The sequence below is a fragment of the Suillus subalutaceus genome (assembly GCF_016647625.1).
Source record: "Suillus subalutaceus strain FC151 chromosome Unknown DFJ58scaffold_39, whole genome shotgun sequence".
Classification (NCBI taxonomy): Eukaryota; Fungi; Basidiomycota; class Agaricomycetes; order Boletales; family Suillaceae; genus Suillus; species Suillus subalutaceus.
Genome location: NW_024540288.1, coordinates 20,697 through 47,706, shown reverse-complemented (window position 1 = coordinate 47,706; position 27,010 = coordinate 20,697). Strand labels below are relative to the sequence as shown.

The window sequence follows — 27,010 nt, the reverse complement described above, 5'->3', positions numbered from 1 at the left end:
TATGCCTGGTGGTAAACACGTTGTACTAGTATGATACTGATTTCCCCTGTACTATACTAGTGTTACATTTCCGTCATTCTACAAGTATATTTCATCAGTCATACCAGTCCTGACCAGTCTTACACAGTTGCCAACCGGTTGTATCTGCAACCGGTTGGCAACCGACTGCAAACCATGTCGCAGTCACACACAACCAGTCTCGGAGGGTTCAGTCCAGGTTGTAGTATGAAATTGAGTTTAGACAGACTGGTCTGGGTCCGGTCTTGCCAAAATTAGCAAAAAGACCGAACCCAACCAGACTTTTAAACTCTAGCTTCTATTGCCTACTTTTTGAGTCTTTTTCCCATCCGAGTATTATACAGTAAGTATGGAGGACTCGGTGTGAGCCAAAACTCACTAGTTTGAAAGATATTCACTGTATGCCTGGGATCCGGCCATTTCGAAAAACGTCGACAGAATTGCGGGTCATAGTGCTGAATGTTGAGTGCACGGTATGGACGAGATCATCTCTGCCGGTGTCAAAATCCTCAGGGTGGCCTATGCATTTCGTGGATATGCAACGACATGGCCAGTAAACCGGGCGAAGACTAGAATGTAATGTCCTACATAGAGTATTACTCTGCAAAGGACAAAAATTGGATTCAAAAAAAAAAAAAAAACCGGGCGAAACGGCTGTTGTATCTGTAGCATACAGCCCACTGTGAGCAGTAGACAATGACTTTGCTGCAGTGTTTGGAAAGGAAGGGGCACGTGAGGGCACATGCGTCTAACTTTAGCGCTGGGGTTGACGTTCACTGGCATTTGATTGATCCCCACTATTTCCAAAAGCAAGACGCTTCCGTCCCGCGTGGTGATAGCTGCACTGGCGCTCACTGCTGTGCTTTAAGCTGTATCTATTCTAAAATATCATTGTCAATTTCAACTCGCCCGGTCGACCGAACGCCCATGGCTAGCCCCACTCAATTCTTATTTTAAATACTCCCCCATTTTATTTCCGAACTGTCACCAAGCTGTTACTCGATGCATAGTCTAATAAACTGCACTCAAATGTCCAGAAATAACATCCCGTCTGAAGTTCAACAAACCGTGCTGCACATTGCCCCAGCTGTGTCTGTCGCTGGTCACGACTTGCCAAAGTTCAATGGCACGGCTTCGTCGTATGGGCAAACGGGGTTATTCTCTTCTTGTTCACAAACATGAGGATTCAGCTCTCAGTGTTTATACATGGTATTCCGAGACAATGTGATTCGGAAGATATGTTGAGGCAATGCTGAAGCAAAACTCATCACTATAACCACTGGCAGGGCCAAATGTCATTTCAGGGATCCATGCCAATCATCTGGTCATAAAGACGCCTTCATTTACATTATTATCAATAATATGAAGGTGACTCACGAAGCGTTACCTTCCACTCGGGTATTCGACTGACTTGTGTTTTGGATGTGGCATTATCAGGAATCTCCCTGTAAATTGTAAGTCAATCAATACCGCCCATTACCGTCCACCGGCATTAATATTGATCCATCTGACCATGTCATAGACACAACGTAACAGAAAATTGGGATTTGGATGACAACTGTGTCTAGATCCCCTGTGGCGGCCGCGGGCTGCTGCTTCTTCCTGAAGAAAAATATAAAACTCTGCGCGTGTAGATAAGACGCTGTGTTTAGGATGTGCCTTTGGCCTGGCCCCAGGCCATGTACATCATCACCTGCAAGTTTAGAAAGAAGGTCTCGCATGGGGGAAGACTGAAATTGGTGCTTCAAGTGAAGCAGTGACGAAACTCCGACTCCGGGTGCTAGGTGCTATCCTGTACCATCTTCCAGAATCTGATAGAGATTTTTAGGTACCGATGGCGAGGAGATGAAACTGATCAGAACACGGGCATCATAAGAAGTGTGTACCATGCTGGCACAGATAGATGGGCGCAGAGTTTCAATACATCTGACAGCGTCAAAGGCTTCCTGAAATGATCGGAGTTGTGATTGGGCAAAACATTGGACCTACGAGTTAACAATTAGTGGTACCACCCGGAATCTGAGCCTACGACAAATACAAAACACAGGCTCACCCTCGTTAGCTTAGAGTCTACCGTCCCCTGCTACTCGTCTGAAAATTTTCAGTTCCCTGGAATTGCATCACCATAGTCAAACTGCGTGTACAGCCATTCAATGACCCCACTTCATGACGGTCGCCACAGCCAAACAATACATGATCAAAATTTTCATTGACACGCAGGATATATAAGACCGTTCACGCCACTCTACAGTGCAGGATATGCAATGGAAGCGCCCTCACCAGAAAATACCTTGCACATTGGTCGCATATTTCGAAAAGCTTGTCCCAGTCCCAGATATTCGTACAGCCAGGAGACCTATTTTGAGACCGTTCATCACAACCACACCATCCTGTACTTATCCGAGGGGGAGGATGGTGGACACACGTCAGCATCCAACATGACTCGCTGATCTTTGAGTAGAAGCGGTTACCTTGAGGAGATACCTTGTATTAATTAGTTATGTGCCGAATTATATCTGTACTGAGCTCCGACTTACAAGTGCGATGCCAATTGATAAGTGGAATAAATGATCGCGGATTTGCTGTGCTCACAGTACTGCGTACCGATCAAACCATAGAGTTGTTGAAAACCAAGCCAGAGCGAGACATGGATCCGAGATAATCGTTGAAGTACAGGGTGCAATGTCATGTGGGATGAAAGGAAGGTGCATTTAGGTGGAAAAAATACCAAGTGTTGAAAGAGTTCCTCATAGGCAGAAGCTTAAAAAAATGAAGTGTTCGTGAGATCTGCTGTCGTGAAACAAGCATATCTCTCTCACTCAAGATCAACCGAGCACTCGTTGACAAATGCCATCCGAGTCAGCGAAAGAATAACTGTATTCAAGACTAAACATGCACCACGATATGAAAGGTATGTGTACCTGAATTATGCCATGGACGCCTTCGACATCCCTACTCGGTTCAAACACCAAAAGGACCCAGACTCCTTATTGAAGAGATGTTCAGTTGCGTAGTTGAATGGACGAGTACGCGAGTCACGGCTCACATGATGTACTTCAGTTTTGTCGGTTCGATTTTTCTTTTTCTCGTACCCTCGTTATATCTTCGCGAGTCCTCTACGTATCCTTATGTTTTCTGGAACTTTGAGGATCCGAGTAAGGCAGGAATGATTGGTAAATCTGGGTTTGAATAAATATTCAAGTAATCCTGTCAGCCTGGGGCCAATGCGCCGATGATATATCCAGAATGTGCGTGATTCGTTAGCGCCAATCACCCCACGGGCCACAAAGTTATCTCACCCGCATAACGGATATTTTATTGATATTGAACTGACAGGTAAGTTCGGTTTCCCTCTGATCTTCATCACTGCAGATTCGTCGATTTGGAAAGAACTTACTTGATATGTTTCCGGCTACTGCCATACGCGTATTCCGAACTTACGCAGGCTCGTTCCTTCCATCATTAATCTCGACGGACTTTTGGATATGTCACCGGCACATTTCGATCTGCGCATTAGCCGTCTTGGCGTGCACCCTTTGGGTGTCATGAAACCCGTCGGAAGCTTCACTTCTCTCCGTCGTTCGTATGGCCGCTGGCGCTGACACTGACATCGCAAGTTTTACGTTGTGGTTGTAAGTGGGCATACAATTTCACGCACGTTGTTGGTTACTCGCTCCGAGCCTGTCCTCAGTACATGATTCTGATCTGGTCTATGTGTATCTTGCTAACACCCTTGGTTCTCATCCCACTGCAGTAACTCCAGCAAGTAAATAATTCGCAGCTGACCCGACGAATTTCTATCCAGGGCAACATTCGATGATAGACTGGAAAGTTACTATCTTATTGTCACAATGAGCAACAAGCTCGTTAACGCCGGTGCGCAAGTAAGGTGGTTCTCCCTCTGGTTTGCGTCACTGACTTGCCAATTTAGAAAGAACTTACTTGATATATTTCCAGCTACTAGCATACGACTATTCCGAAATTATACAGGGCATATTGCTTCCACATTAAGAACATCAGACGAACCAGGGGAGCTGGATTCTCTGATGCTATGTGCATCATTGTTCTTGAAGCTTGAACTCCGATGGCAATCACCTGCTCTCCTATACAGGGGTTAAGCGTAAGCGCTAACAACAGTATTTAAAAGGCACACTACAACTTCTCTAGTATGCCATCTACAACGATGCGACTTATTTTTATAACCGCTTTAGCTCTCTCACAAGCCTTTATCGTACTTTCTCAACACGCTGAGGCCGCCTTCCATGTTGGTTCGAAATGCGATGGTCCCTGTGCTTCTGCCTGTGAGGAATATGCTAGGAAAGCAGGTAGGTGTACTATTCTGCGGTCAAATCCACCTTCACCAGTATGCTCAATTGATGTATATCGTCAGGCCTGCCCACTGATGGCTGGGAAATAGTTCACGATAGCGATGGTCAATCGAAGTGCCGTCGGACAGAAGTCAAAGAAATCTGCCATGGTGTTGAGTTTTTTGACGCGGTAAGTCGGTACATATATTTTCGGAATTAATACTGAATAGCTGAGCAGGACACCAAAGAAAAGAAATGTTGTCAAGATGTGAGTGGTCTCACATGGATCGACAAGCCCGCACAGTTAGGCAAGGTATGGTTTCGGTCTGAGTTCCGATCAATAATTCTTATTTGACATTTCGGGACAGTGCTGCGCCAAGGGTCACGTATGGACGCATGAGAACGGAGGCGGTTCTAAGCGCGGAGGGTGCTGCCCGGTTGGGTTTCACATGAACAATGGGGTGTGCACCCCAGACACTCATTCCCCTCCTCACCTGTGCCAAATTGGGACACACCTGATCGATGGCAAATGCGTCCCTGGTCCCCATAACTCGTGCCCAATTGGGACACACTTGGTCGACGGCCAGTGCGTCCCATTCCCTGGTCCCTACCCTCAGACGTGTAGCAATGGACATGGCGGTGTCGAACCCTCTTGCACGTGCACGAATTCTCCAGTATGTGGGCATGGCAAACACCTAGGCATCAAATATGGCCATTGCTATATCCTCTCCTTCGCCGATGGCCAGCAACTTGGCCTCGACCGGGACCACACCGACTACAAGAAAAACGGCTTCTTCGTCGATATCCCCTTCAAAGTCTGCAAATCAACTACTGATTGCGCACGTGGAAAGGAGGTTGAGATGGGCGAGGCCTTCTCCCTCCAAGATCAGCATGGCTTGTACAAAGACCTACTGTCAACGAAAGGGTGGATTAATGACGCCTCTGGTGGCGCCCATATGGAATTCACCACTGATGCCAGCCATGCCGGTAAATTCACGGGTATCCCTAGTTGTGCTGGCGGTGAATGCGCTCTTCAACTGCATGGTAGTCCCTCTGGCGGTGCATTGGCATACGCTTGCCCGATGCCCACGCCCGGACTGACATTGGTAAGTTTTACTGCTTTTCAAAGGGTTTTTTTGCTAAAGACGTTTTTTTTCGTCCATTAGTATGGCAACCCCAAAGTTGGTCAGAAACTTCGCTTCTCTGAGGTGACGTGCGAACGAATATGAGGTCCCTTTGACTTCTGGCATCAACCTAAACTGAAAGGGAATTTGGGACGTTCTGCATGCTTTCATTTTGACTTACTACATAGTGCCTTGTTCTGATCACAATCTTACTCCAATTTTCGCTATGTTTATGTTGTATAACTTGTATTTGTGGTCTCCATTTTTTCTTGTCAATCTGGCTCGAATATTTCCTGAGACGACCATATGTTCGTTGTATGTACACGCAGATAGCAGTCTGATCGACCCTCGTTTCGATTTGGATATATCCTGTTCTTGGGGTTAGGGTCTTCAAAGGATGTGCTTTACTCGGGCACTCGCCAATCCGACAAGTATGCACGCACTTTGTAGAAATGCCGGCAGAAAACGGTGATCTCGTGGCAGACACCTTAGTTTTTTCTTTGTAAATGACGACCAGGCGAGGACCACAGACATGGGGATAGCTATTAGCGGAGCATCACCATGATCGAAGCTATTCCACGGCATAGCTTTAATACCATCCTGAGGGTGAGGACGTCTTGAAGATTGAGATGAAGAGCGATCTCTCGCAACAGCTCGAGGGACAGTGCTTCAAAGTTGATAAGTTAGATGGCACATCATTACCTCGAGTTCTCATTGACCATTGTCAATTTGTCCACGGTTCGCCAAGCCAACACCGTAAAACCCACATAACAGGAGATGCGTTCGAACTTCGGATAGTCTTGGGCTGTTTAAACATCAATGATCAATCGGTGCCAAGTTTCCGGTGGGGGTGAATCGAGCACGATCAGGGTTTGCTTGCGCTAGAAATATGACCTGCGAGTAAGCCCGATGGCAATGAGTATTCAGACGTGTTAAGTAGCTTTTGTTTGAGTGCAAGTTACCAGTACGTTGGGTGAACGTTTGGCGCTATATTCCCACTCTATTCAATGTGTTGAACGCGATGATCGATGGGTTCCGAACCAATTCCAGAATCCGGTAGCATTTTCATTTCCTGTACAGTCGACTCCGTATCCTGAGACAACGAGTCTCGCAGGCTCTATAAAGGAAGCTATTCAAATCTGGCACCGTCATTTGCCCGTCTCATGCCTCCTCATATGCATGATCTCCCGACCCCGCCATCTTGGACGATATTCGTGTTGAGGGTGGAGGACTTGTCACATCCTGAGGCATCGATCTTCTTTGGCCGCGTCAAGCCCAACTGTTCTCGGTGAGTTCACATCGGCAGCAGTATCGACCGGAGCATGGGGCTCCATTGACGACTAGTTAGTACTGTCCTGCAATGAGTCTCACTCTCAATGGACATAAAGCTGGGTTTTTTGTTAGATGCTGGACTTCAACTCATTGACAGTGGAGAGCACGCGCTGAGCAAACATGATCATTGTCATGTGCACAAAGGACATTCACAGCGGGTGGTGAAACTCGTGGCGTGTAAGCACTGGAGAATTTTTGATCTGCGTTCATGTTATGAGCCAGTACACGACGCAAGTACAAAGGGACACGAGAAATATTTTGGTAACTGCATAAAGACCTCGGTATTTTCAACGCAGCAGCGCCGCTTGCTTCGCTGCAGACATACACCCTGCATGCTTGAATTCTGAATGAAAGATAGTTGAGGACGGCAGCATGGTTGACATGACTGAAAATACTCACCGGCGAACCAAGCACGTAAGCTGACCTTTTGAGCTTGGTTGGAATCTTCCATAAGTGAGACGTAGTACTCGAGTGCGTCGATGTTACAGGTCCGGGCGAGTATAAGACATTTATACTTCCTTACGGTCTGCCACAACGATGTGAGGTCCCACCCGAAAATCTGCAAAAAAGCGCGGTTGAGCACACATATCATGTTGAGTCGTATATTGTATCAACGTACCACGACGAATTGCATGTAGACAGAAAAGTCCATTGTTTGAAGGAAACAGCTGTTAGAGATTCTGATAGCCGCATTGATGTGCTCGATGGCTTTCTCGCGATTGTTGCTCTTCGAAGCAGCGAGCGCCATTTCGGCATAGAAGTATACCTGATGCGCGAAGCACAGAACAATCAGTCTCAGATCCAGAACACGAACCAGAATTGATACTCACTTGCACGAGTTGACAAATAAGAAGATCGGCATCGTGAGAAACCTCGGCCATGTCATTAACATACTCGATTGCTTCATCGTATAGAGTTGCATTGAACATCGCAATGGCCTGAAAATAGTAATGAAGCGCCGAACATGTAAGAAAAAAATGTAACCCACCCTGATCAGTACAAGAAGATGATTGGTTGCTGAATCTCCAGTCGCAAAACCTCAACGCGAGATCAAATGCAATATTCGCTTCCCGAAACTGCCTCAATCCGTAGTGGGCGATGGCCTTGGCCATATAGCCTATCAACGACTTTTGAATGCTAATGGACTATGCCATGATCCACGTTAGTATATCTTAAAGGGGTCCAGTATTAGTCGGTACAACTCACCCGAATTGCATCTCTAAGCGCGGACTCCCAATCATTCATGCGTGTATAAATAATTGAACGGTGCCCGAAGCAGACGTAGTCACTGGAATTTGCCTTGATGTATCGTGTGAATATCTCCAAAGCCGTAGTCAACACCCCTCTCGTCGTGATTATAGTGTAGGCGGTCTCATCCATAGTGAGCGTGATGGTACAGGTCTGTGGAATGTTCGAATTGTGTTATGAGAGTCGATAACGAGAACATACCTTGTGCCAGTGAGTGACTTTCTCATGAGTTTTTGTCTAAAAATCCGCGAGATGAGATGATGAAATTATGAGAAATCAACGATAACATACCGACACCAGTCCCGTCGAGGGCAGTACCCACTGCGATATCCTCTGGTCATTGCCTCCGCTGAAGAATGTGACACAAAACGCGCCGGCGGAGACATCGAGTACGTTGGATTTCGGGAACGGCCAGAGGCGGATACTGCCGTCAGAAGATGCGGAAGTGATGATGGTGCTGGACTCATTGACAGAAATGTTGCTGACCGCGTCAGTGTGACCACGGAAAGCTTCGATCTCGTCCCCCTTCAATGCTTCCCACACCCGAACAGTAGGATCGCGTTTACCGCCACCTGAGAGAAGGTATGTCCCTTGGAGCGCCCACGTGAGTGTGAAGGTGCCACCTGAGTGGCCCTTGAGCGCTTTGACGCGCTGCCTAGTTGCTGTATTATAAATGCAGATATTGTTCTCTGTCGCGATGGCGAGACGTTCGCCAGATGACGAATAACGACGGAGTGGGCAACTGAATCAAGATGGATTGCATCTTGATTTTCCTTCCACGTAGCTGTGCACCAAAACCTTACCGTACGGCCACCCGCACTCGCCAAAGTTTTTCCATCTGCAGAGAAGTCCAGCGATACATGGACCTCACTGGGACTGGTGGGCTGCGATGAGTTGAAGAGCGACAGCAAGTTGGGCAGCGGTCCCGTTTTGGGCAGGGGCAGTGAGCTTGGTTTTAATGAACCCGGCTCCCCGGGCATCATTAATGAGACAAACTCCACTTTCTCCGTTCCAGGGAATGATACCTCCAGTGATATCACAGCTTGCTATGAATTTCCCGTCTCGTGATACCGCCAATCCAGTCACATCACTCAGATGCCCTACCAGACGTTTCAATACCTTCTTCGTCGTCAAATCCGACAAACAAAGTGTGTTGTCCTTCGAACTGGTGACCATACGTTGCCCATTGGGCAACACTACAACCACGGAGATGGACTCGTGATGACTTTCAAACGCCCGGGACACTTCTGTGACGTGTTCTGTGACCTGTTGTGTGACGCGTTTCGTGACGTGTTCTGTGACCTGCTTTGTGACCTCTTCGGTAGTAGTGCTGATCGCGATTTGCTCTGCCACTACAGCAGTGGATGGCGACACCAGAGTGAGATGTGATGACATTTTACTAGAGGCTGATTATAGTTGAGCAAGGCTTAGCAGAGGGATTGCGGGTGTCTTGTACTGAGTATGTTCGCTGTGCTTTTTTATACTGTCTCGGTATTCGGGTATTCGTTAGGCACTGAACATCAGGGGCTCTTATCGTAAGTGGATATGCAGGTCCGTAGGCACATACGTCCAAACTTGTGAACCAACCAGGGCAAGAATTCAATCAATCACCGACATTTCCCAAGGTAAGATGCTTCCTTCCCGCGTGGTTATAGGCTCACTGCTATGCTTGAAGGTCTAGTGGATTCCAAAATGTCCTCAATGTCGACTTGACCTTACGGCCGTTCTCCTCTCTCCTTTCGTAAATTACTTACGCGGATCATAAATCTTTCCTGATTTGACTACCACCGCGTCGGTTCGCATGGGAGACGTTCGACACCTTGTGAAAAGTACCTTGTTCTAATCCTCGCTGTATAGGACCCGAGTTTATCTACCTAGACCTTCCCATGTGGTATTGCTAAACCTTGTAACTTGGGCTCTATACAACGAGGATTGGGACGAAGATACTCTGTGACAAGCCACAAGGCGTAGAACGTGTCCCAGGTGACGGTTCAACCGATGTGGTGGTGGATCAAAGGTCCGCATAGTACTTACGAGAGGATGACAGTGAGGTCAGGCCGACATTGATAGTGTTCTTTTAGAATTGACCAGACCTGACGGACATAAAGTCAAGCCGACATTGACAATGTCCTTTTAGAATTGACCAGACCTGACGGCCGTAAGGTCAAGCCGACATCGACAAACGGCATTTGGAATCGATTAGACCTACCCAGCCATGTACTTACCACACCTGCGCAGAGTTAGTAGCCTCGTCTGACAGATGTGTGACATTTTGAAAACAGCAACTGGCACTTACTTCGAAGACCTTCTCAGGCTGTATCTGGATTCTTCCTAGCCAGGCCTAGCCCCAATCGATTCTTACTTTATTCTCCCATTGTATTGACGCGCCAAGCTGTTACTCAAGAGATCCCGAGAAATAAGCATACAAATGTCCAAAATAACACCCCTTCGGGAGTTCAACATACCCGGATTACCGAGGCCGTGGTCAACATCGTCGCGACTTTCCAAAGTTCAATGGCACGGCTTCGTCATACGGGCAAACAGAGTGGATCGTTTCTTGCCCATAACCATGAGGATTTAGCTCTCAGCGTTTATAAAGGTGTTAAGAACATTTGATTCGGAAGATATGCTAAGGCAATGCTGAAGCGAAGCTCACTGACTATAACCAGGGCCAAATATCATTTCATGGATCAATCGATCACGATCCAGACTCACTGTGCCTCATTAGGGCGCCTTTATTAATGTGAAGGCAACCTACGGCCTGCAGAAGAACCCGAACCGATTACCGCCCATCGGCATTAATCTCGATCCACTCGACCGTATCGTAGATATGAAAAAACAGAAAGTTGGGACTTGGATGACAAGCGTGTCTATGATCACCTGTGGTGGGCTGCTGTTTCTTCCCGAAGAAAAATATAAAGCTCTGCGCGTGCGGATAAGACGCGATGTTCTTATGGCCTGGCCCCAGGCCATACCCGTCACTGCCTGCAAGCTTACAACGAGAAAGAAGGTTTTACGTAGGGGAAGACTGAATGAATGCTTCAAGTGAAGCACCCAAAGTCCGACTTCTGGCGGATCTCATGGAGATTTTTCGGCGGCAGGCGCAAATGGCCGAGGAAATGAAACTGATGAGAACACAAACACGACAAGAAATGTGTACCATGCTGGCACAGATAGATGGGTGCAAAGCACATCAGCGTCAAAGCCTGCGAAATGGCTTCCTCAAATTACCGTAAACATCCACGCAGTAAGGGTCGTGGTTGGGCGAAACATCGAACCTACGAATCGATTAGCGGTGCCTCCCAAGATCTATGCCTACGACACATACAAGACTCAGCGCTGCAGCCTCGTTGCTCGCTTGCTACCAGCGAGAGAGAGACCAGTAGAAGAACTGGTGAGTACTGGTTGACTACTCCCTTCATATTCGATCACTGTGAACTGTGTTAAAACCGGAGAAAACGTAACGCGCGAACCGAAATGCGCCATATCGACCGAATCCATGACAATATCGAACATTGCGGAAGCTCCCCTCTACCCACAGCCCAACCGACCAACTCCGAAACACGAATTTGAGTGGATTGGAAAGACTGTTACAGATGCAGTCTTCTTGCAACAACATCCACATTCTGTTAGATAGCACAGCAGCGGGTAGGTGGAACTGTGAGACAGGACACCTTGTTGAGGAACCATGGGCAGGCGAGGACAGAAACATAAACATACTCACTGCGTAAACGCGAGAATAACCCGATAGGGTTGTCGCAGAGTTAGCGCTGTTGTGAGTGAGTGAACCAGTCCGTCGAGATGTTGTACGCTAGTGACTGCGAAATACGCAAGGATCAACACCGTCGTGGCTCTTCATATCTTAAATATATTCAAAGACAAGCATATATGCGTAGGAGTAAAAGATTTCTGCAAGGGCAAGAGCGCAAATACTCACCTGAGACATCTCCGCCTAACTTATGAGTGGTCGTTCAGCGCACGTGTCACTAACAAACCCAGAATATGTAGACACACCATTCGATACAGCCATTCTATTCACCACTTCCACTCGACGTTCAGACTGACGGAACAGCCATACGGACAGACATCCTCATCCATCAGGTCCTCGAGATCGCATGGAGGATCGCGAAGTTCGATGACGCCATCGCATATCTCCTGCAGGAGCATGCTTAAAGGGACAACGATCCTGGATCAGGTACGATGATTGGAGGCATACCTGACGAGCTTGAGGTAGCGCGCGGGCCAGACAGAGCAATTCAGGGCGAGAACAGTTTGGAGTGCTTGGAGGCTGTGCGAGCACGTTGGGAGTCCTCCATAGGTGAGCGGGAACTTGAAGAAGACGTGGTCTAGAAACGGATGACGAAAAGTAGCATTAGGATGATAGCAATGAGGATTTCGAGAGTCCTGTAGTTTCAAAGATTGTAGGACTTGAAGAAATCGATGGTCGGTCATCAGTGAACCTAGCCGTGCGAATTATATGTCAAAATCAGGTTTATGTAACTTTAATCAGTTCAACTTTCGACTTTGCAAGTCTTGCGTCGAGGACATAAGTAGGAGGAGCGCGACACCCTCAGCACTAAAGCTCGAGAGTGTCCGCGGAGAAAACAATGTATTTGGTAAGCCCGGCGTCCCAGCTGAAAGGCTCGGGTTTGCCGGGGCTAAAGATACAAAAATTTGAGTCTAGATCGCTAAAAGACTATAAGAAAAATGAAAGACGCGTGGTACGCGGGTCAAGATGGGATAGATGATAATTGTTGTTGATGTCGCTGAGTAGTCAAGCCGCGGCCGCAGTGGCGTCGTGTATGATTGCTTGCAGAATGAAAGGGTGAACGCGAATGTATTTCTGAAATTCTTCTGATGACCATCTTCCAGCTGCTTGTATGAGAGCTGGCGGCACACCGTCAAGTGCGAGAGCAGTGGCCCCTCCCGCTCTCATGGAGTGCCCGCTGAATCTGCGATTTGCGAAAATCTGTTGAAAACGAGCCGTAAACCAAGAGCGAGTGGGAACATGCCCATTCGCACGCAGCCATAGCTCTGGATAGTGGGGAAAACTGGCGTCTCTAGAGTGGAGATAACCCTTGAAAATGTTGAGACAGTCGTCATTATAGTTCAAGCGCTGAACAAGAACCTTGCTGCCTTGTCCAAACTTATCCGTTTTGGACAAAGGCAGTGTATAAGAAACCGAGTCATCATTGATGCGTACGGTATGTCGCATAGGGACGCGGTCATAGGATTGTAGTTTGACCTGATCAGGCCAAACTAGTTCTCCCAGGCGTTGCAGTGTCTCAAAACCAAAGTAGAGCTGTGCAAGGAACAGTATGTCATCATGATCTGAAGAGTCATGATAACAAAGAAAAGCCCCATGTAGGTCATTCCGAGATAGAGGTTGTTTTCTTTTCACCGGATGGCTGAAACAGCGCTTACAGCCGGCGAGAGTGCGCTGTAGCAAACGAGACTGACGAACGGTACGGATCTCGGGAAATTCGTCCTCAAGTTTATTGCAGATTCCCGAAAGGTAGACGTCAACAGATGTCGGAAGAATGTATGCAGACATCCAAACAGCATAGAAAGAGAAAGTGTCAGGAGTTGGAGTGAGGGCGAGGTTATGGAGCCGGCAGAATTTGATATACAAGGCGAGTGCTGAGTCATAAGAAGCTGATGTTGATTTAGCCAGAGTGAAACCAAGCGCAATAGCGCGCTCATGGAGCAAATGCTCCAAAGTCCATGCCTGTCGAGACCAGCGGGACTGACAAGATTCCTTGGTCATTTTTGGTTGCCCCCAACGCATCCCAAGGGGGTGTAAATTCATCAATGATGAGATCAGGCACTCGGAGGCTATACTGTTAGAATGATACATTGAAGGTGGACTATAAGCCTAAAACTAGGATACATTATTTGGCTGACTTATCCATGATCCAGATTGATATATCCTTCGATACATCCACCTTACCCAGGATAGATATTCATTTTTGTATAGATCCAAATTCTTGCATGCATGACTTTCATGTTATCTTGAACGCAGATTGCAAAGGCAGACAGGTGCTTATAATATTGGAACAGTAATATTAATGAGTATTGAATTTTAAAAAATTACATTGCTGCAGTGCTGAGGCCTGTTATAGAGGCCTGACTCAGTACTCAGGCCTCAGGCCTCAGGCCGCATGCGCAAGTTCAATGTTGTGTCACATGATTCAGTACTCAGGCTGCATGCGCAAGTTCAATGTTGTGTCACGTGATGTTTGCATTCTCGCAACTAAGTGCAAGTTCACAGATTTGAAGTTACACCAGTTCAGAAATGAAAACACAATTTATTGGGCCAAGAATTTTGATTTTATTATCAAGACAATAATTAGGGCGAACGACAACGAATTATATGGCAAAGGTAGTATGGAACAAAGGTGGTATGGAAAGTGTAGTATGATTGGAACTTCAAAGCGTCAAACCTTTTGCCTCCTGTTCATTGTTAAAATTTTGCTCAGCTGACAAGACAAACTAGAAGATCCTATCAACTGACCTCTTTTGTGGCATGAGATGTCAGTTTCAACCGCTACTCCACAACGCTTGCCAGCATTTGTGGGAAGATTCTCACCAATACTATTCGCAATAACATTGCGTGAGGAAGGAACACACACATGACTGGTCCTGTATGGATGTGCACATTCAAGTGCGGGAGGCTGGCTTTGTCTTTGTTGACCAGCGGTTGTAGTTGGTGGCGGAATTGACGAAAGTATCAGCGGCTGGAGACTGTGCAGGTAAGTCCTGTGATGTTGAGGGGGGCCCAGGCTGAGATACACCATGGGTCCAAGACAAAATTGGCGTAGGAGACAGAGCGGTTGAAGGAGATGTGGGCGAGCTCCGTGGTACCAAGGTTAGCTAGGACTGGGATTCATTCAGATGTAGTGTTGAAGCCTTGGGGAGAGTATCTGCAGGAAGCTCAGATGAAGAAGGTAGTGGAGTTGTGGGAGCCGATGGTGAATTGAGAGTAGCTGCAGTATTACTGTGTGGGTAGGGAGGTAAGGGCGGCAAGTCTGGATTCCCACCTGACGCTTCAAAGGCATCGATTTGAGCGGTGAGTCCCTCCCAGAAAGAGTCGTCTAGGTTTTGCCAATTAATGCTGGTGGATTTCCAGGAAGGTCGACATTAGATGCAGCTTCAACGCTGTCAGGCGGTGTCACACTGGTAGTAGTAGTAAGCGAACTTGAAGTCACATGACCAAATGTGTCATCATGTCAATTTCCTAACTCGACACCACTCGATGAAGGATTGCCGCCATCATCATCATCATTCAGATCTTCTACACCCCCTATCCTTGCCTTTAAACTCGCTGCAGCATCTGCTATTGATTTGGATAGGTGAGTCAGATAGGCTATCATTTGCAACATCTGAACTTACAATAAACACAGTACAGGTAATCTCGAAAAAGGCGACATGACAGTGTTCTTGAAGTCGGGATATGCCTTACTAAAGTCATTCCCGAACTTTGTTTTACCTACATGAAAACTTCATCCCAAAAGTGAGCGCTGGATCCCACAGATCAGCATAGTTGACTTGCCTGTAGACATCAATCAATCCACTGAGCTCTGGAGAAGGGCCACCTGCCAGGAGGGAGAACGAGAAGCCTGTCGCGTCTGCAAGTCCCTTCAAAAACTTATTAACCATAGCAGCAAGTTTTTCCAGATTTCTATGGAGTTGTGTTAGCTGATTGACACATTCAAATTTCCAAATCATTACTTTGCATAATCGTCTTCCGACCACATTCTGTCCTTCTCGTTATCTTTGCGCATCTTTGCATCCTCAATGTACCTCTGCACCTCCGCCTTAACCTCGTTGGTTTCTACTTCGTAGAGATTTGCTGTCTCCTTTTTGACAATGGCAACATGCATTCCATTTGTAAGTGCCTTATTTTCGGCTTGCAGTAATTCAGCCGCTGCCTTTAGTTTGTTGTCGACTATCGATTTTACGCACCTCTGGTAGTACAGTTTGGAATACGCCTCGACTTCCTGAAGGGAACGCGTGGGCTTTTCGCCTTCGGTAACACTCTTCAGTACCGCATGGAAGACATTCGCAGCCTTGGCCTTCGCTTGCCGACCTGTCTTTGTAGCCCCGAGGCTGTTTTTGAAACAGTTTTCTAATTTCTATAACCCCCCATTAATTTGATTGCTTTAACAGGATGTTTGTTGCGCTAACATACCTTTTTTCTGTCAGCTTCAGCCTGATCCATGATGATGATCTCATCCCTGGTCAGGGGCCCAATGAGGGGCAGTGTAGCTGGCCTTGGCTCCGGGAATAGTTCAAGCCATTCTCCCAACAAGTCGGTAAAGAAATTCGCCCAGTTTTTAGCTTTGTCTGATTGCTTCGCACGGTACTTCTCATACCATGGACTCAGCCATTCCTCCTGTTCGGGAGAGGTCCATTTCCAGGGTGCCATCTATATCAAGCATTATGCAATGAGTCCTTTCATTTCGAAAAAGCTCACGTACGTTGCCTCACACGATCGTGGATGGGTATGCTTACTTAGCAAAAATTGAACAGTAACAGTCCAGCCATTGGGCCCAAAAACATCCCATGCACAGGCCCTGACAGTAGCAAGCGCACTCATATTTTGTAAGTAGCACGCACATTCGTATTTGACTCTATATGTGCGTAGTCTATCATGTACCAACTGCCCGAGATGCTCAAACCCTAATACCCTTCTGATACATTAGCTCTCCCAACAAGTGTGCCGTTGTAAGCTCCGCAACTCCTCCGGACATTCCAAGGATCTGAATATCCTCCAAATACACAACAGTAGTCCTCAGGAATTGCGAGACTGAGTCTGCAGCGTGCCACTCAGGTGAGATTCCACAGAAATTGAGGATCTGGTCTTGCGCAGGGATAACACGTTTGAGTAGTTTTTCGATCTCGGCCACTGAATTTGCAATGATTGAGACATCACCCTTAGTCTTGCAATCATCTGGGATGCTCTTGACATACTTGGTCAGTTCGTCCTTAGCGAACTCGCATGGGTCAGCACCAATCAACTTGAGCATGTTGTCCTTGGCGTTTTTGATAGCGAGTAAGCAACTTGGAAGATCTGATCTGTTAGATGTCGGTAACTTGTTTCAATTTGTGTTTCAATTTTTAAAAACAGCATAGAACTTACAGTGTGTCAATCTCGTCATTGTCACTGGAATCATCGGTGTCCGGTTCAGACTCATCGTCATCACACCCATGCAACGCTTTCTTCACAGCTCTCAAGATTTCTTTGGATAACACCTCTGCTTCATTGTCACGTTTCTTTATGCATGTACGAAGATCCTTCCGCCTTTGTAAAATATCATCTCTATGTCTTCACCAGTTACAAATGAGTGTCAGGAACAGTGTCGGGAACAATTAATAAAACGATGACATACTTGGCATAATGGCGTTGGCTCTTTTCTCGTGCAGCCTCCATTTTTGCTTGGAGTGTTTTATGAATGACTGGGTGAACCATCGATATTGTCGGAGAGGGCTTAAGTTGACGATTGTAGTCGTGGTGGTTCAAAACTGAAAGGTTGAAAAGAAGCAGAGCTGAAAGAAGCTTCTGGAGCTCGCCTCACTCATACTCATAGCTGGAACTTAGTACGACCAAAATAAATACATTGCACCATATGTGTTCTGTATCCGAGTGAGCCAGAACGTATGCAGTAGGAACGAACTTAGTAGTAGGCCTTCCAGAGTTACAGTAGATCTTTGTTCATTACTATTATCCTATGAATGGTGGCAGTAATGGTCGTACTACTATAGCTTAGTACCGGTAATGATTACCTGTAGTGCTCTTCAGTCTGACCAAAACTCATTACTCAACCATTTCAAGTTGTGAGTGGTTACAACTTCCTTTCACACAACTGTCAGTGTCTCTGGCTCTCCCACTCACTAGTAAGCTTTCAATAAGGCCACAACTGCAAATTGGCACAATTGGCGCAGTCCAACTGCAGCTGCATAAGTTATCATTGCGCGCAAGTTCATTATGTCAATTTGAGCTTCTTTGATGGATTCGGTAATTCTACTGGCTTGGATATATTGAGTCTCAACAGCATGCACTGTGCAACGTGTGACAACGCCGACAACGCCCACTTCAACTGTCTGCTCATGATGGTGGCTGGAGCAGGTGGTCGTCCCAGCAAGAAGCCTCGTCTAGTTCGTTCAAGCTATTCTCTGCCAGGTTCTGCTGGATGATCTTAAAATGTCCACCGCCACTGAATATTCACTGTACAATCCACTGGACAAGTAAATCTATGGACGAGATATCTTGATGCAGTCCTACCTGCCAGTGATGTTTCTGAGACTGAGTATGACATTGGGACTAACAGTCATGACACGGATCCTTGGAACGAGATTCAATACGATGACAGCGAGCCTCAGGTTCATGATGATGTCTTTGTCGCAAAAGAAAAACAAAAGCGGACCGCTGGAGTGAGCAAAAGTCCTTTTGATTAAAATGATGAAACTGATCTCTGTCATCTATTTCAATAGGATGATCCAATGTGCCTCTGGGTACCTGAACGCCCACATTATCTAGATGAACTCATTCGATTGGAAGGGTGCGGAAGAGCGCATCATGCATGCCATGCCTGCGGAGACTCAGATGCGCCTTATCGTTGTGAAGATTGCTTTTTGGTCAATTTGTTTTGCTCCTCATGCATTATAACACTACACCAGAATGTGCTGCTTCATCAAGTCAAGGTCAGCTTTTTAAATAATTTAAATTAGTGTTTTTGCCTCTCATATCATTATTTTAGCGATGGCAGGACGGGTATTTTCACTCTACAACTTTGAAGCAACTTGGATTGCGCATTCAGTTGGGAGACCACACTGAGCAACTCTGCCGCAATCCCAAACCTGCCCGAGACAATGATTATGTCATAATTGATGTTCATGGAATACACGAGGTCGCACTCAACTTTTGTGATTGTGCAAATGCGCCCTCCCACTACAGACAACTTCTCCGCAGACGGTTGTTTCCAGCAACTTCAACTGACCCAAGGACCGCTGCAACATTCGCAGTACTCGAACATTTTCACCTCCTATCATTCGAGTCCAAAGTCTCTGCTTATGAATTTTACCATTCCCTTGCATGTCGAAGTGATAATACAGGCATAGTGCCTATCAAGGTGAGTCTCATTCCTTCAGTTGGCACCATACCTGCCACTGACCAATCTATGCACACAGGATCGCTGTCTTAATAACCGAGGGTCTTATATAAATACGTGTAAGAATGTAATGACACCACAATTACACTGGATAAGACTTCTTGCCAGTCCTCGATTAACACGGTCTACGACTTTTCTTCTTTCGTGGTAGATAACGTGTGAGTTCTTGGGAGGCTCGCTAAACCAATCAGTCAGATTAACTTAGCCGGAGCTTTATTATCTCTGATTGAAACTATGGGATTGTCTAGGATATACCGTCTAGACACTTGAACTGGTTTCCTGAATATACGGTTAACTGTTGAGAAGCTGGTCTCAAATGTGACTACGTGGACCAAAGCTCGTGTTGGTCAATATACAAATACCTGGTGAGAACGCTGGTCTCACAAATAACAACAAATGACAAATAGAAAACAATGACAAATAACAACAATGACCAAAGCTCGTGTTGGTCAGTATACAAATACCTGGTGAGAACGCTGGTCTCACAAATAACAACGGTGACCAAAGCTCGTGTTGGTCAGTAAACACTACGTGGTGAGAACACTGGTCTCACAAAACTGGGTTTCTATCGCGAGAAACTTACGTAATCTCAAGGGAAACACTTTCCCTGCACTTGCCTGGACAGTTCTTACAAAGGAAATGGGCTTTGTAAGCAGCAATTTGTTCAGACTGAAGCTTCTTAGGTGAGAGTTCAATTTGCTCAAGTGGGAGTTCTTGAATGCAACAAGTGGGAGATCTATTTTTTTTTGGGGGAGAATGGGCTCTCCTTATATACATTTTGTGTGGGAATATTATGTAAGTAAAAAGGTGATGTAATGACTTCAGAATGTGAGAAGAATATTCCAAAAACTGGAGCAGAATGTTCTAGCAGGTGCAAAAGAACATTCCAGAATATTCATGGTGGGATAATGACATCATTCTGAGTCACTATGAGTCACTATGAGTCATTATGAGTCATTGGAATGTTCTAGCAAATTCCATGGAACATGACATCATTATGACATCACTATGATATCATATCTTTCAACCAAAATACCTGCAGGAGTGTAGGTGAAGTCCTATGACATCATTATGACATCATACCCTGTAGGTACAATTTTTATGAAGCATCTGATTAGTCAGAGCATCCTAATAGAAAAGTAAAGTAAAGAAACACTAGAGAAAACAACTCAGAAATAATGGAACAAATAATAGTACACAATACGCGGGCTTTTTAGATAGGTTTTTGTTAGGCTTTGAACTTTTCTCTATGGGTTTCTCTAGCCAAAGTGAATAAGCCAAATGAAAGGCAATACCTTAACCTTCATTTTTGCTTCTCATATCAACTAGGTCATTATGTGATTCCCATCTCACATATGACTTTTCTTCAAAACATGGTGGATTCATGAATCACTGAGGGAAAACTGAAACTATTGGACCAAGGTTTGATACCAAGGTATGGGTTGACTAGTCTGAGGACTAAGCTAACAGACTTTGTCTTTTAGGGGGATACCTAGTAGTCATGTCCATGCATGATTCCCAAATCATGCAGGACAGCGCGCCTGGTTCCCGATTTGGTATATTATACCCGCCCAAACACCGTCAACCCGCGGTGAATGGCCACGGTATGCTCAAGGGTACGACTATCCTACTCCGTACCCGTACCCTCCAAACCCGTCAGCATAGAACCGCGGTGTTACCCGTACCCGTGCGTTTCCCTAGCCACGATAAGTATTCGCGTGCTCGTGGCATGCTGGTCTGCCTTTCAAGGCACCTTGATCGTGTCAGTTGGGACCACAAGTTGCAGGTATTGAAAAAGTCCGACCTCAGACCAATAGGCGACCTTGGGGGACAGACTCAGGGCATGGCAATAATGTCGTGGATTTGGCTTACGCATGGGGTCTGTTCGCACAACAGTGAGGGGCTGCAAGACTGTAAGTGCTTATGCAGCAATGTTTTCATTCAGAGTTGTACTCATTTTATGATGGATTTAGCACTCCGCGTCGAATGGTGTAAGACACGGGCTCGACATACCAGATGGTTAGAAGAAATACAACTCCTGCTAGTAGAAATGCGCCACGTGTTAGCATTCTTTGCGTGGGAAGCCGAATGCTGGGATGAACGAGGAACCCTTCGTGTGGTGGACCGGTCAGAAGATGCAGAGGGTTTGACGGCATACGCAAAGCGCCAGGCTGCTGTCCGTTGTGCCTTGTCTGCCAGTTTTTCGGAGATGTGGTCTAATGTGGGAGCCTTGGTAAATGCCGGTTTGGATGATGGTGCAGAAGACCAGGAGGATGATGGACCTTCTATTACTGAACCTCCCCGCAAAGATCTTGATGGTGTTGATTAATGTCTATTCTGTACCTTCATACGTAGTCATCTTTAATCGATCTTAGATCTCAGATTCTCAAAGATGCTCGACATTTAGTACAGGCCCGGGTATCCTCGACATGTCACATGTGCCGGCTCTCGGACGCTCTCGGACGGAGAATCATGGGAGCACATTGTCCGAGATACATAGATCACTAGCCTACAGGGATGTATCATTAGAATGGATAATCGAGCTGAGGGATGTATTCCAGTTTTAGGGCTATAGCCCATAGTGATATATTCATACACCAAGATGGGGTGGCACTCGCTCAAGTGCTAGATGATTATTGAAGCGAGACAAGGCATCCGTCACAGAGTTCTCTGTCCCTGGCACGTGATAAACACGGAGGTCGACATTGTGCTCGATCAGGACGTTCACTGCCAACATTAGAATGTTGTTATATGGTGCTGAGGCTCACAACGAATTGAAAATGTCGATGGTGTTAGTATTGTCGGTAAAAATAGCGACGTGCCGAGGAATTGGATCTGTCTCAGCCAGTGCATGAATTGCACTGCACATGGCTAAAGCCTCGAAAAAGAAGATTGACCCAGTTGGTGCCTCTCCGGGTAAGCGAGACTGAAAGCCGAAGTTAAGGTCCGGGAACCAGTAACCAAGGCCAACGAGAGACGTGTCAGTGTATATGGTGACCACATCATCTGCTGTCTCTGGGGTCCAGTCCAGAGAGTCAAGGAGTAGGACGCCGGGTAGGTTCTCCATATGATTAGTCAACCATGTCAATTCCCAAACAACATCGACGTTGACGTAGATTTGCGCGAGAGGCTTTACCTTGTTGCGCATCTTGGCATAAACAGCGGCGAGTCCTGGTTTCAGCAAGGGAAAAACATTGAAAAGCCAATTGATAGTCCCCGCAATGTTTTGGAATTCTCGCAGGGTGTGGCGATGGCGTGGTACAGCAAAGGCGCGAATGTATGCGATCAACTCCGTTTTCTTCTCTTGTGGAATTGAAATGATCATACTGTTTGGGTCAACATCAAAACCTATGACTGTGAGTCACCATCCAAAGAGCTGCTTTGCAGGCTCATGAGGGATGCCGAGTCTGTCCCAAAGTTGAAGCAGCTGTGCTTGCTTCCGAGGCAGATAGGTACTGTAAGGCTCATACAGGAGCACGTTACCTTCTAACTCGAAAGAGAAGGAATCATCCATGTAGAGCTTCAGGTGCTCGATCATGACGACGACGCTCGCGATCCAGGTGACAAGGGACATGAACGAAACCCAGATCAGAGCGGAACCTCTCCCTCCGAAATTATTGCAGCGGTCCACATAACGATTATTATTCACAGTGATTACTTGCTTTAGCTGCCAAAGAGGATGCATTGGTAGCCAACGATAGGCCTGAGAAACATCCGATTTGAAAACAACCAGAGGAACCTTACCATGCTCCCGCCGGAACTGGAGCGGAGTTTTGCTACTGCGCTTCCCCTTGCTACAAAGCACTATATACTTCGAAATATTTCACTGATGGGCTGACTACCTCCTCATGATCTCTCGCCCCCGCCATAATTTCGTGTTGAGGGTGGAGGAGTTGTCACATCCTGGGGCATCGATCTTTTTTGGCCGCGTCAAGCCCAACTGTTCTCGGTGAGTTCACATCGTCAGCAGTGTCGACCGGAGCATGGGGCTCCATTGAAGACTACTTAGTACTGTCCTGTACAGAGTCTCACTCTCAATGGACATAAAGCTGGATTTTTTGTTAAAAAAAGTATCAGATGCTGGACTTCAACTAATTGACGGTGAAGAACACGCGCTGAGCAAACATGACCATTGTCATGTGCACAAAGGACATTCACAGTAGGTGGTGAGGAAGGACTCGTGGCATGTAAGCACTGAAAAATCTTTGATCTGCGTTCATATTATGAGCAGTACACGACGCAAGTACAAAGGGACACGAGAAATATTTTGGTAACTGCATAAAAGACCTCGGTATTTTCAACGCAACAGCGCCGCTTGCTTCGCTGCAGACATACACCCTGCATGCTTGAATTCTGGATGAAAGATAGTTGAGGACGGCAGCATGGTTGACATGACTGAAAGAACTCACCGGCGAACCAAGCACGTAAGCTGGCCTTTTGAGCTTTGTCGGAATCATCCATAAGGGACAGGTAGAACTCGAGTGCTTCGATGTTACACGTCCGGGCGAGTATAAGACATTTATACTTCCTTACGGTCTGCCACAACGACTTGAGGTCCCACCCGAAAATCTGCAAAAAAGCGCGGTTGAGCACACATATCATGTTGCGTCGTATATTGTATCAACGTACCACGACGAATTGCATGTAGACAGAAAAGTCCATTGTTTGAAGGAAACAACTGTTAGCGATGTCGATAGCGGCATTGATGTACGTGATAGCTTTATCGCGATTGTTGCTCTTCGAGGCAGCGAGTGCCATTTCGGCATAGAAGTATACCTGATGCGCGAAGCGCAGAACAATCAGTCTCAGATTCAGAACACGAACCAGAATTGATACTCACTTGCACGAGTTGACAAATAAGAAGATCGGCATCGTGAGAAACCTCGGCTATGTCATTAACATACGCAATTGCTTCATCGTATAGAGTTGCATTGAACATCGCAATGGCCTGAAAATCGTAATGAAGCACCGAACATGTAAGAATAAATGTAATCCACCCTGATCAAAACAAGAAGATGATGGGTTGCTGAATCTCCAGACGCGAACCTCAACGCGAGATCAAATGCAATCTTCGCTTCCCGAATCTGCTTCAATCCATAGTGGGCAATGCCCTTGGCCATATAGCCTATCAACGACTTTTGAATGCTAATGGACTATGTCACGATCCAAGTTAGTACATCTTGAAGGAGTCCAGTGTTAGTCGGTATAACTCACCCGAATTGCATCTTTAAGCGCGGATTCCCAATCACCCGTGCGTGTATAAATAATCGAACGGTGCCCGAAGCAGACGTAGTCGCTGGAATTTGCCTTGATGTATCGTGTGAATATCTCCAAAACCGTAGTCAACTTCCCCCGCGTTATGATTGTAGTGTAGGCGGTCTCATCCATAGTGAGCGTGATGGTACAGGTCTGTGGAATGTTCGAATTGTGTTATGAGAGTCGATAACGAGAACATACCTTGTGCCAGTGAGTAACTTTCGTTTGAGTCTTTGTCTAAAATCCGCGAAATGAGATGATGAAATTATGAGAAATCAACGATAACATACCGACACCAGTCCCGTCGAGGGCAGTGCCCACTGCGATATCCTCTGGTCATTGCCTCCGCTGAAGAATGTGACACAAAACGCGCCGGCAGAGACATCGAGTACGTTGGATTTCGGGAACGGCCAGAGGCGGATACTGCCGTCAGAAGATGCGGAAGTGATGATGGTGCTGGACTCATTGACAGAAATGGTGCTGATCTTGTCATTGTGACCACGGAAGGTTTTGATCTCCTCCCCCTTCAATGCTTCCCACACCCGAACGGTAGGATCGCGTTTACCGCCCCCTGAGAGAAGGTATGTTCCCTGGAGCGTCCATGTGAGTGCGAAGGTGCCACCTGAATGGCCCTTGAACGCTTTGATGCGCTGCCTAGTTGCTGTATTATAAATGCAGATATTGTTCTCTGTCGCGATGGCAAGACGTTCGCCAGATGACGAATAACGAACGGAGTGGGCAACTGAATCAAGATGGATTGCATCTTGATTTTCCTTCCACGTAGCTGTGCACCAAAACCTCACCGTACGGTCACCCGCACTCGCCAAAGTGTTTCCATCTGCGGAAAAGTCCAGCGATATGTAGACCTCACTGGACTCGTGAGCTGGGATGAGGTGAAAGGCGACAGATTGGGCAATGGTCCCGTTTTGGGCAGTGGTGGCCCCGTTATGGTTATGGATAACGAACTTCCCGGTATGGGGAATGTAAGACCCCTTTCCGGTTTGAACGAAGCCTTTTCCCCAGGCATCATTAATGAGACAAACGCCTTCTCCGTTCCAGGGAATGATAGCTCCAGTGATATCACAACTTGCTATGAATTTCCCGTCTCGTGATACCGCCAATCCAGTCACAACACTCGAATGCCCCACCAGACGTTTCAATACCTTCTTCGTCGTCAAATCCGACAAACAAAGTGTGTTGTCCTTCGAACTGGTGACCATATGCTGCGTGTTGGGCAACACTACAACCACGGAGATGGACTCGTAATGACTTTCAACCATCTTTGTCACTTCTGTGACGTGTTCTGTGACCTGTTGTGTGACGCGTTTCGTGACGTGTTCTGTGACCTGCTGTGTGACCTCTTCGGTAGTAGTGCTGATCGCGATTTGCTCTGCCACTACAGCAGTGGATGGCGACACCAGAGTGAGATGTGATGACATTTTACTAGAGGCTGATTATAGTTGAGCGGGGCTTAGCAGAGGGATTGCGGGTGTCTTGTACTGAGTATGTTCGCTGTGCTTTTTTATACTGTCTCGGTATTCGGGTATTCGTTATAAGGCACTGAACATCAGGGGCTCTTATCGTAAGTGGATATGCAGGTCCGTAGGCACATACGTCCAAACTTGTGAACCAACCAGGGCAAGAATTCAATCAATCACCGACATTTCCCAAGGTAAGATGCTTCCTTCCCGCGTGGTTATAGACTCACTGCGATGCTTGAAGGTCTAGTCGATTGTAAAATGTCGTCAATGTCGACTTGACCTTACGGCCGTCCTCCTCTGTCCTCTCGTAAATTACTTACGCGGATCCTAAATGTTTCCTGATTTGACTACCACCACGTCGGTTCGCATGGGAGACGTTCGACACCTTGTGAAAAGTACCTTGTTCTAATCCTCGCTGTATAGGACCCGAGTTTATCTACCTAGTATTGCTAAACCTTGTAACTTGGGTTCTATACAACGAGGATTGAGACGAAGATGCTCTGCGACAAGTCACAAGGCGTAGGGCGTGTCCCATGTGAAGGTTCAACCGATGTGGTGGTGGATCAAGGGTCCGCACTTACGAGAGGACGGCAGTGAGGTCAGGCCGAAATTGACAATGTTCTTTTAGAATTGACCAGACCTGACGGCCATAAAATCAGACCGAAATTGACAATGTCCTTTTAGAATTGACCAGACCTAGGCCTGACGGCCGTAAGGTAAAGCCGACACCGACAACGGCATTTAGAATCGATCAACCCTACTCAGCCATGCAGGGTTAACAACCTCGTCTGACAGATCAGTGTAACATCTTGAAAATAGCAACTGGCACTTACGAAGGCCTTCTCAGGCTGTCGGAGTGTATCTAGACTCTTCTTACCCAGGTCTAGCCCCCGTCTCGATTCTTATTTTATTCTCCCATTATATTTCTCCAATTGACGCGCCAAGCTGTTACTCAACAGATCCCGAGAAATAAACATACAAATGTCCAAAAATAACACTCCTTCGGGAGTTCAACATACCCGGATTACCGAGGCCGTGGTCAACATCGTCGCGACTTTCCAAAGTTCAATGGC

General features: G+C 46.6%; 4 protein-coding genes across 4 annotated transcripts; 3 read left to right on the top strand and 1 right to left on the bottom strand.

The window, feature by feature from the left end:
- Window positions 1-4,280: 4,280 nt before the first annotated feature.
- On the top strand, window positions 4,281-5,554 carry DFJ58DRAFT_840484 (uncharacterized protein; the record flags this gene model as incomplete). Its single annotated transcript, XM_041392619.1, has 5 exons — window positions 4,281-4,347; window positions 4,409-4,515; window positions 4,564-4,638; window positions 4,694-5,431; window positions 5,492-5,554. 5 exons carry the CDS (start codon window positions 4,281-4,283, stop codon window positions 5,552-5,554), a joined length of 1,050 nt encoding a protein of 349 aa, XP_041244988.1.
- A 9,704-nt stretch (window positions 5,555-15,258) lies between these two features.
- On the bottom strand, window positions 15,259-17,462 carry DFJ58DRAFT_840482 (uncharacterized protein; the record flags this gene model as incomplete). The annotated part of the gene is made up of 8 exons (XM_041392618.1): window positions 15,259-15,362; window positions 15,523-15,710; window positions 15,761-16,164; window positions 16,221-16,457; window positions 16,649-16,662; window positions 16,719-17,107; window positions 17,172-17,357; window positions 17,422-17,462. 8 exons carry the CDS (start codon window positions 17,460-17,462, stop codon window positions 15,259-15,261), a joined length of 1,563 nt encoding a protein of 520 aa, XP_041244987.1.
- Window positions 17,463-18,532: 1,070 nt separating this feature from the next.
- Window positions 18,533-19,405, top strand: DFJ58DRAFT_715871 (uncharacterized protein; the record flags this gene model as incomplete). Its single annotated transcript, XM_041384167.1, has 3 exons — window positions 18,533-18,733; window positions 18,790-19,165; window positions 19,374-19,405. The coding sequence occupies 3 exons, from the start codon at window positions 18,533-18,535 to the stop codon at window positions 19,403-19,405; spliced, it is 609 nt and encodes a 202-aa protein (XP_041244986.1).
- Window positions 19,406-21,172: 1,767 nt separating this feature from the next.
- Window positions 21,173-21,421, top strand: DFJ58DRAFT_876969 (uncharacterized protein; the record flags this gene model as incomplete). Its single annotated transcript, XM_041394463.1, has 1 exon — window positions 21,173-21,421. A coding segment is annotated over one exon (249 nt), but the record flags the coding sequence as incomplete, so codon positions are not given.
- Between the last annotated feature and the right edge of the window lie 5,589 nt (window positions 21,422-27,010).